Genomic DNA, 10,681 nt, shown 5'->3' with positions numbered 1-10,681 from the left:
GTGTCTATTGCCTGATCTAAAATGCTTTTATAAGATACTGACTGCTGTAGTCAGAACAGTGTGACATTCCTCAAATGCCATATCGAGTAGAATGGGTGGATGCAGGTATGTGATATCGGTGGTATCACTCTGCTCAAACAAGACTTGCAGGTCAATGTCTAGCTACGTCAGTAGGGATATCAGCGAACACACTGCGCAGCCCATCTGCGCAGGTCAGCCTGGCCCATCTACGCGCGGCCGACGAGAAAACTCATGAACCCTTTCATTTTTTTGCAAAATAAATCGTGCGAAGAAGATGCACGGAATGGCTGAAAACTAGGCTGAGGAAAAGTAGCATCCAGAGACTCTCAAACAAATTCAGGGTCCATCGCTTCTGACAATGGCAGCGAAGACATCAGGGAGCTGATTGCAGCAACTCTCTACCAAGCGCGACGCTGGTTACTCACCAGGGCAGGGCGCTTCCATTGCGCAAGAAATGGCCGCGAGCGAGAAATGCAAGTCCGATTTTGGAACGATCCAACCAGGGTAATCCCTTGAAAATTGGCCTGAACACCTCTCATACTGGTGTTTCACGATTTGCAAACTTTCAGAGAAATCGACCGGGGAGAACGTGGTGAGCTCGTGGGTCCTGTATCGCGTATGATTTGAATGGTCGCGGGGACAGAAGAACAGTAATTTTACGACTCCCAGCGGTGCAAACAGACCGCGGCCATGTTTTCTCTGTCGGCCGCGATCACGTTCAAAAAATCGATGACACAATGCATGCGCAGAGGCCTGCGCAGTGCGTTCACTGACATCCCTAACGTCAGGAGTACTCTGCCCTGAAATCCCAAAGGAATTTATCATTATTTGAAACTCGGATGTTGAGCCATAAATAAATGTGGAAAGGAAAAGGACATATGGATACGAGTTAATAGTAACTCTCCATCACTGTAACTGGATACTATATACGTTGAATGTCTCAGTACTCTTGTCAGTTTTGTGCCTAGTTATTGCACTTTCTGACTGTATATAGTATCCAGTTACAGTGATGGAGAGTTACTCTTAACTCGTATCCATATGTCCTTTTCCTTTCTACGTTTATCATTATGGACCTTTTAATCAAATAGCGTTTACCTTAAAAAAATAAAAAATAAAGCAAAGTCACTAATGGATAGTTATGTCATGGGATGATAGCCAGCTCCTGTTGACCTGCCGTATGTGAAGTAATGATGTATGTCAATCCATTACCCTTACCCTGCCTTATCCCCTATCGAGTACCTCTTTGTATGCTTCCTGCAAGGGTACTGAGGTAGTCAGTAGAGTCCCTACTTCTATTGTTCAGACAACAACGAGCAGAGCATTTCAGACATTTTCTACAGGATTAAAATTTGCTTGGGATACAGTGTACATAACCATGACCATTGTTTAGTATGGCTTCAGTCAATAGGTATAATACAGTGCAACATCTTCAGTATACATACCAATTAGCAGAGGTCAGATCCACAACTTGCAGGGCATGTTTCTACAGGCCCTTGCGATCTCAACAATGTTCTTAAAAAGCAGTGAACATTGCTATACCATTGCGACCAATGATGGAGCTATGCTTGTGCATATGTGCGTTTGCGCATGTGTGTATGTGAGTGTGTGTGTGTTTGTGCGGTCTGTGTATGTGTGGGTTTGTGGGTTTGTGTGTGTATGTGTGTGTGTATGTGTGTGTGTGTGTGAGTGTGTTCTGTGTATGTGTGTGTGTGTTTGTGTGTTCTGTGTATGTGTGGGTTTGTGGGTGTGTGTGTGTGTGTATGTATGTGTGTGTGTGTGTGTGTGTGTGTGTGTGTGTGTGTGTGTGTGTGTGTGTGTGCCAGCTAATCCGGTTCGTGGGCACACTTATGCCTGATTGTGCTGGGTCTGTTGCCAATGGTCTCAGCTGCTTGAAGGTGTAATGTTGTACCTGCCACCTTTGTTGGTTCCAGGGTTCATATACTTCCTCCGTATACAAAAACTTCGTGACTTTTTTTTGAAAGCCGCGCACAGCTCTGGAATTGTTCCGTTTGACTTGGAATAACACTCGTGGCAGTGTCCGTCAGGCGAAATTACTGGTCAGTCGGCGTCACGCATTTTTCACAAAAATTTGCGTTTCACCTGCTGGGAGAGTATGCGTGTACTCGAGTCTCATCCTGAGCACGTTTTTTTCTTCTTTTTTTCAGCTCCAGTATAGCTGTATTTTTCATTGCAAAGCCGTCCTCGATTGTTGTGTTCGTTGTTCAAACGAAGTGGACATTCAATCATGAAGGCAGAGGACATAGGAGCCTGATTGGAGTTTCTCGTGGCATAGGACGGCCACACAGAGACACTTTGGGATTTTCTGAATATAAAATACCGTACGCACGATGCTGAGATCAATTTGTGCGATATCAAATTGTTTGTGATCTACCACATCGAGCAGAACGGGATCCAAACACAAGCTTACCGACGGTAAGGCTGCCGACCTGACTGGACAAATGATCCCTGGCTTCACCAGACGCCAGACGTCGGACACCATGTCCTTTGCCGCGACGTCCATCTCCAAAAAGAACTCCATCTTCGTCGTGAAAAGGCTTGAAATACTCAATATTCAACCGAGATTCGCGGTCTCACCCTTTCTCAGATCGAATCATTTTTTGTTGTAGCAGTTGCAGGGCAGATCCCCGCCACTACTTCAACAGAAGATGGCTCCAAAGCATGCCTGGAACAAGCCATATCGAGGTTGCAAGCCACCCCTCTCAGCACTTTTTTTGAAGAAATTCGAAATTTCAATGGTGGAAGATATACTATGAAGAGAATTTCAAAAAGTATATTTCGCGGAGCGATCGCTCAACCTACGTCATTCAAACTTTGCAGGATGGTTCACACGTACATGCTAGGCATGGAACCACAGAAGATGATATCATAGCTGACACACAGAGTCACACACACAGCAGATTCGTGTGCACAGATACTAAATTAGTGGACGTCGTCATCTTCTTCCCGCTGATCTCAAATGTACGATGACGTGCTATTTCGCCTGACGTAACCTGTTTACAAGCTATTTACAAAGAAAAAAGCAACTCAAACGAATGAGATTGTGTTTTTTCAGAGTCTTCGTCGCTCGTGTCATTGTCACCTGACGACACTGACTCCGCATCGCCAACAGTCGCTGCTTCCGCTCGCATTTCGTTCAGATTCTTGTCAGCTACAGTGATGATCCGACGCTGGACTTTGGCTACGTCCTCTTCATCTCCAGAGCTGTGTACGAATCGGTGTCGACTATTCAATCGTTCCAAACGGCAACCTCCATTATGCCGTGAAACGAGTCATACAAGCACATCCACACGCTTCGCATTTTCTCGCCAGGATAATCCTCCCAGCATTCTACAATGGCTTTGAGGAGGTCCCTGCGATTCCCCTTCGCGACAAAGGAGACGTCTGACTGAAGAGAGGCGAAGAAAGCAAGGCCGTCAAAATTCTGATCCGAAGTCTGCGCTAGTTTCACGACGACTGAAATGTTTCATCTTGCCGTGCGAGCATGACTGCCGTGGAGAATCTATTCGGGATCAACCAAACTTACCTCGGCATGAATGTGGGTTGTCGATGACAGCCTTTGGCGCGGTTCGTTGAGCAGGTTCTTGCTTAAAACACTGTTAAAAAGTCACGAAGTTTTTGTATACGGAGGAATTTTCTGCTATTTGAAGAATAGATAAGTCTCGTTATAAGATAACTTTTTCGACGGCCCAGAGATTATCTACTAACGAGGGAGGACCTGTACATACCTGTTAACCATGGACTGCTTCTGGCTGGATTAACTCTTGTGTAATCAATGGTGCTAGTGAAGCTTATATCAGATCCACTCTGATTTAGCCACCCACACTAGTAGCAAGTATTACCTTCACTGGGGGCAGGGGTAACTGCAGTTGGATCACGGGACGGATACCCTGATGCTGTCAATCCTTTTTCTGCACCTTGTCCTCGCCCACTTACTGAGGTGTGGTGAGCCCATACGTGGGATCATTTTCAAGTCCACCCAGAGTTTTGGGGATTTCAGGGGGTTTCGGCCGTTGGGCGGTTCAATAGCCAATTCAGTCATCTTTCCAAGATTCCTTTCGAGTCTCTCTCCCCTCTCCCGGGGAGAGCCACGTGACCTGTTTTGGCAGTGAGCAACAAGTACAAGTATGTGTGTATATGTCTGTCTGTCTGTATGTGTGTGTATGTGTGTGTGTGTGTGTGTGTGTGTGTTCTGCGCGTGTGTGTGTGTGTTCTGTGTGTGTGCGTGTGTTCGTACGCGTGTGCGTGTGTTTGTGTGTACATGTTGTTGGGCTGGCGGTCTGTACATGTGTGGTGTGTGTGGGTGTGCACATGCCTACACTACCTATGTTGTTGTTACTAGGGTTCATGGGAGTGCACGCCACTACATATGGCATGTAGGCACGATAACATCGATATTGCCAAGCACCTTGTCAAGTGTAAAGCCAAGGTAGACAAGACTGATTCGGTAAGTTGCACACCACTCTGCCTGTACATTGAAGGATGACTCAATATTGGCTCATGTACTAGTCAGAGATGCCAGACTTTGCCTGTACAGCAACCGTGTTTATGCTGGTGAACCACATTGGTGTCTATTTCAGATTGGAAAATCATAACCATTTTATTACCACAAATATCGACACCCATGGATTATTACACGATGTCCGTGACATGTACGTGCTCATTTTAGAACCGATGCTGAGGTTACTTGTAGACTAGAAGACAGTGTGTGGATAGTTGGTGATGGTGAGTAAAGTACTCTGGTAGGCTGTAGGGAATGTGAACCATGTTGTCAGGAACATGGTTGAAACTTACCATCCTAGCACACCATTTCATGCAAGAAGCATGATAATCATTCTGAGGTTATGGGTGGAGAGTATGACTAGATAATTGACTGGTGTCGGTCGAGCGTAACATTGTACATTCATTCAACCATAATGTGTATTCAGAAGTACATTTTGGAGTAGCAATGTAGCATTGCCACATGTTTCCTAGTCCAGTCAGTTTCAAACACACCTGGTCTGATATCAATGCAGACATGTAGTGTGATAGATGATGTGTACATTGCAGTTCAAAGGAGTTATGTACGTAGACTATCCATGCCTTTATTTGTGTAATAGACCATTCTCAATGCCAGAAAGTAGGAGTTTTATTTGTGTAATAGACCATTCTCATGCCAAAAAGTAATGGTTTTATTTGTGTAATAGACCATTCTCAATGCCAGAAAGTAATGGTTTTATTTGTGTAATGGACCATTCTCAATGCCAGAAAGTAATGGTTTTATTTGTGTAATAGACCATTCTCAATACCAGAAAGTAATGGTTTTATTTGTGTAATAGACCATTCTCAATGCCAGAAAGTAATGGTTTTATTTGTGTAATAGACCATTCTCAATACCAGAAAGTAATGGTTTTATTTGTGTAATAGACCATTCTCAATGCCAGAAAGTAATGGTTTTATTTGTGTAATAGACCATTCTCAATACCAGAAAGTAATGGTTTTATTTGTGTAATAGACCATTCTCAATACCAGAAAGTAATGGTTTTATTTGTGTAATAGACCATTCTCAATGTCAGAAAGTAATGGTTTTATTTGTGTAATAGACCATTCTCAATGCCAGAAAGTAATGGTTTTATTTGTGAAATAGACCATTCTCAATACCAGAAAGTAATGGTTTTATTTGGTAGTAGCAAGGTACATTCCCTAAGTGCCATTTTCCCATTGCAGGATGTTTGAGTGTGTGTGTGTGTGTGTGTGTGTGTGTGTGTGTGCCAGTGTGTGTGTGTGTGTGCGCGCGTGTGTGTGTGTGTGTTTAAAAGCCACTGTCGTGTATCGTGAGATGCTAATGTGTTCAATTGTTTTTTCCAGACCTAGCTTAGAGGAACATTGCCAATTGAGCAATCAGAGTAGCCTACATTAGAATCCCGTGACTCGCAGTAGATTGCGCATCATATTATAATACAGTCGTCCCTCTCTAATCCGGCACCTTTTGCTACGGCGTTTTCTGCTGGATTAACGAGGGTGCTGGATTAAGAAATCCTGCCCTCTGACCCGGCCCTACCGAATTGCATGCATGTATCATACGTCAAAACGCAGGGTTTTTCCGTGTCGACCCAAGTATTTGGTGCACGGCTTTATATTCTCAATTGTTCTCCGGGAATATACAGTGATAAAGTAAAACAGAGAACATGTTCACATGTACTCTTGCACACACACGCACACGCACACACACCTGAAATTGGCAGGACACTACTCCTTGCTAAAATAAGAAAGTATGGTTGACTGCTTAGCCGTTGTCTCCTGGACAACATTGACCAGACTGGCCTAGCCTGGCCTGGCAAGGAGCGCACCTGTACGATCGTACTGCCGGATTATGAAATCAAACTACGTGCAGTTTGAGTGATTCGTTTCAAAACGTCACTGCCGGAGGCGGAATTCAAGTGCCGGATTAAGAAGTAGGAATTGAACGAAATAAATCGGTTTCGTCAGAAAGTGCGCCGGTTGGCAAGGGTTCCGGATAAACAAGTGCCGGATTAGAGAGGGACGACTGTATAAGAAACAGACTGCAGATAGATTGCACATATGAATGTCTGATCTTGTCTTTACCTGCACACAGACTGGTGACCTTCCTGTTCATGACGCTGCTGACACTGGACATCTGGAAGTCGTCAAGTATCTACTAGATGTCCAGCCCGACATGGTCTCCGTAGAGGGCAGAGTGAGTTAAGAAATCTCTTGAACTGTAATGATCACGAGTCTATAAGCAAAGAGTGTGCACCTTTGGCAAATGAGTGCAGGCGCGTACGCATGGGGTAGGTTCCTGTTGCCCGGAAACCCCTCTAATGTGCTAAACGCACCTCTTTGCAATGATGTTTTCAATGCAATTTAGTGAGTGCACCGGTGAGCGTGCAACACTAGTACATGTACATGTACTTCCTCCGCGTCATTAAAACTGTCACTTCCCACAGCGATTTTTCCAAATTGTTTTCTACACTAGAAAGGCAAAGAAATCAGCTAGAATTTGAGGCAGAGCATTGTCAATGGACCAAGCTTTAGTTTGTGGCCTCCCGCTTCGCTGCACTTGCAGCTAAGGTCAACGTCTTCATCAGAGTTTGAGACAGACCCTTCAGCACTCAACAATACACTGAACAAGACGCACGTTCAAATTCAGGTCAAGAAACTTTGTTTTCAAGCGATCCATGCCTCCAGGTGGCAGGCGATGAAGACAAGCTAGCATTTTTCAAGTACGCTGTAACGACCTTCCAGCGGGATAGGGTAAGCAGTTCCGCACCTTCTTTCCTTGGCAAGCGCTTCGCCGATTTTGTTGGGGTTTTCAGACCTGCTACCTTTGCAGCAACATGCGCCACAAGTACCACATTTTAGGAATTTGAGAAATATAAGTTTCCGTGCATGGCACGGTAAGTGAAGTTAGCAACCCACCAACAATTACATTCCTAACATAATTTGCACGTACTTGCCATAGCGCATCACGTGCCCGTGCAGAACACGCACTCCGAACTCCCGCGCCCCGGCACGGGACCACGCGGAGCATGCGCATTACTCCGGCTCTCGATGCTGTTTCTTCTTCATCCTTGCTGCGCCAACACTGTCAGATCGCTTGACAACCTTGGCCAGTTTTTGAGCTTGCTCTTCGCTTTGCTGTGCTGACGGTCAAATTGTTTGACTATCGCGGCCAGTTTCTGATCAATATCCGATCAACCAGGTCTCTGTCAGTGAGCGATGTCCAGCCAAAACGCTCCGTTTGCTTGGCTGCGCTGACGCAGTGACGGTCAAATTGTTTGACAATCGCGGCCAGTTTCTGATCAATATCCGATCAACCATGTCTCTGTCAGTGAGCGATGTCCAGCCATAACGCTCTTTGCTTTGCTGCCTTGACGGTCAAATTGTTTGACAATCGCGGCCAGTTTCTGATCAATATCCGATCAACCATGTCTCTGTCAGTGAGCGATGTCCAGCCAAAATGCGCTCTGCTGAGCTGCGAAACGCACTGGCATCCCGCAATTATTTAGACCCGACAGGAACAAAACCTACTCCGCGGACTCGCCTGCTCGAGTTGAAGTTGGCTCCAGACTACTGTACGCGAGGACTTGGCCGCTCCGGCAGCGGAGCAGAACCTAGCCGAGGCAACTGCAGCCCCATCCCTGGCCTGGGAGACTTTAGTCGGGAGGAGGTTCGCGACGCTTGGAGCACGTACCGGTATTGTGCGACTGACGCAGCAGCACACCCCTCCAGGGCCCCCGGAGCTGTTTTCGCACCAGCCCATAATCTTGAAGATGGCTCGGAAATTTAGGTCCCTGATGCTGAGCTCTCCTCTCTAAAGCTGACACCAAGTATTCCTGGCGGCTTTGGCCGGTTTCCCCTCATGTCTGGCCCCGGCTTGGCATTTTTGGGAAGGTTCGTACCATGTAGATAAGGCACCACCATTTGGCCTTAGAAGTTAGATCCTCCCCCTTCCGTTCAACAGACCGGCTGATGTGGACTCTCAGCCCAACGGCGACTCTGCAATGATCCTGCTAAGTCTCTTACTCGTCTTCGAGTACAGCGCTTCCGGACTCTCAGCCCATCTACCGACGCAGTGCTGACACACCCTGTACAGTCCACCCTCCAGCAGTTGACGACGCAACCATGGACCTCATCCGCCAGGGCCTGGCGGCCAGTTCCAGCATAACATGCGCTTCACTGCCGCGCTCCGAACACTTGTCGCCCTGCGCCAGGGCAAGCCACACTCAGGGACTGATCAGTGCCGGCAGCATTGTTCCAGATCCTGTACTTTGAGTGCATTGCCCACTGTGCTAATGGCTAGCCGCATTGGACGGCACTCACATCAAATGCAGTGTAATAGTAATGCAGATAAATCCTGTTTGGGTCAGGTTGTCAGCGCTGCCGGACTCGCGTCCCAACTGCCGAAGTGGTGCCGACACAACCAGCGCAGTCCACCCTCCAGCAGTTGACGACGCAACCATGGACCTCATCCGCCAGGGCCTGGCGGACAGCTCCAGCATGGCATGCGCTTCGCCGCAGCACTCCGAACGCTTGTCGCCCTGCGCCAGGGCAAGCCAACCTCGGGGACTGATCAGTGCCGGCAGCATTGTTCCAGATCCTGTACTTCGAGCACATCGCCCACTATGCTAATGTGTTCAATTGTTTTTTCCAGACCAAGCTTAGAGGAACATTGCCAATTGAGCAATCAGAGTAGCCTACAAGTACATTAGAATCCCGTGACTCGCAGTAGATTGCGCATCATATTGTATAAGAAACAGACTGCAGATAGATTGCACATATAAATGTCTGATCTTGTCTTTACCTGCACACAGGCTGGTGACCTTCCTGTTCATTACGCTGCTGCGACTGGACATCTGGAAGTCGTCAAGTATCTACTAGATGTCCAGCCCGACATGGTCTCCGTAAAGGACAAAGTGAGTTAAGAAATCTCTTCAACTGTAATGGTCACGAGTCTATAAGCAAAGAGTGTGCACCTTTGGCAAATGAGTGCAGGCGCGTACACATGGGGTAGGTTCCTGTTGCCCGGAAACCCCTCTAATGTGCTAAACGCACCTCTTTGCAATGATGTTTTCAATGCAGTTTAGTGAGTGCACCGGTGAGCGTGCAACACTAGTACATGTACATGTACTTCCTACGCGTCATTAAAACTGTCACTTCACACAGCGATTTTTCCAAATTGTTTTCTACACTCGAAAGGCAAAGAAATCAGCTAGAAATTGAGGCAGAGCATTGTCAATGGACCAAGCTTTAGTTTGTGGCCTCCCGCTTCGCTGCACTTGCAGCTAAGGTCAACGTCTTCATCAGAGTTTGAGACAGACCCTTCAGCACTCAACAATACACTGAACAAGACGCACGTTCAAATTCAGGTCAAGAAACTTTGTTTTCAAGCGATCCATGCCTCCAGGTGGCAGGCGATGAAGACAAGCTAGCATTTTTCAAGTACGCTGTCACGACCTTCCAGCGGGATAGGGTAAGCAGTTCCGCACCTTCTTTCCTTGGCAAGCGCTTCGCCGATTTTGTTGGGGTTTTCAGACCTGCTACCTTTGCAGCAACATGCGCCACAAGTACCACATTTTAGGAATTTGAGAAATATAAGTTTCCGTGCATGGCACGGTAAGTGAAGTTAGCAACCCACCAACAATTACATTCCTAACATAATTTGCACGTACTTGCCATAGCGCATCACGTGCCCGTGCAGAACACGCACTCCGAACTCCCGCGCCCCGGCACGGGACCACGCGGAGCATGCGCATTACTCCGGCTCTCGATGCTGTTTCTTCTTCATCCTTGCTGCGCCAACACTGTCAGATCGCTTGACAACCTTGGCCAGTTTTTGAGCTTGCTCTTCGCTTTGCTGTGCTGACGGTCAAATTGTTTGACTATCGCGGCCAGTTTCTGATCAATATCCGATCAACCAGGTCTCTGTCAGTGAGCGATGTCCAGCCAAAACGCTCCGTTTGCTTGGCTGCGCTGACGCAGTGACGGTCAAATTGTTTGACAATCGCGGCCAGTTTCTGATCAATATCCGATCAACCATGTCTCTGTCAGTGAGCGATGTCCAGCCATAACGCTCTTTGCTTTGCTGCCTTGACGGTCAAATTGTTTGACAATCGCGGCCAGTTTCTGATCAATATCCGAT

The 10,681-nt window shown here is 46.9% G+C and overlaps 1 protein-coding gene across 2 annotated transcripts in view; it reads left to right on the top strand.

Moving 5' to 3' along the window:
- LOC135819301 (uncharacterized) overlaps positions 1–10,681 on the top strand; it is a 76,006-nt gene that overhangs the window by 18,937 nt on the left and 46,388 nt on the right. The window contains exons 4-6 of one of the 2 annotated variants that reach the window (XM_065332484.1): positions 4,382–4,486; positions 6,635–6,736; positions 9,354–9,455. In XM_065332484.1, the coding sequence (XP_065188556.1) occupies positions 4,382–4,486; positions 6,635–6,736; positions 9,354–9,455 (309 nt within the window). The remainder of the gene's footprint in view (positions 1–4,381; positions 4,487–6,634; positions 6,737–9,353; positions 9,456–10,681) is intronic. The other variant, XM_065332485.1, reaches the window with a different exon arrangement.

The sequence above is a fragment of the Sycon ciliatum genome, chromosome 6 (assembly GCF_964019385.1).
Source record: "Sycon ciliatum chromosome 6, ocSycCili1.1, whole genome shotgun sequence".
In the NCBI taxonomy this organism is placed as follows: Eukaryota; Metazoa; Porifera; class Calcarea; order Leucosolenida; family Sycettidae; genus Sycon; species Sycon ciliatum.
This window is presented reverse-complemented; position numbering and strand designations above follow the sequence as displayed.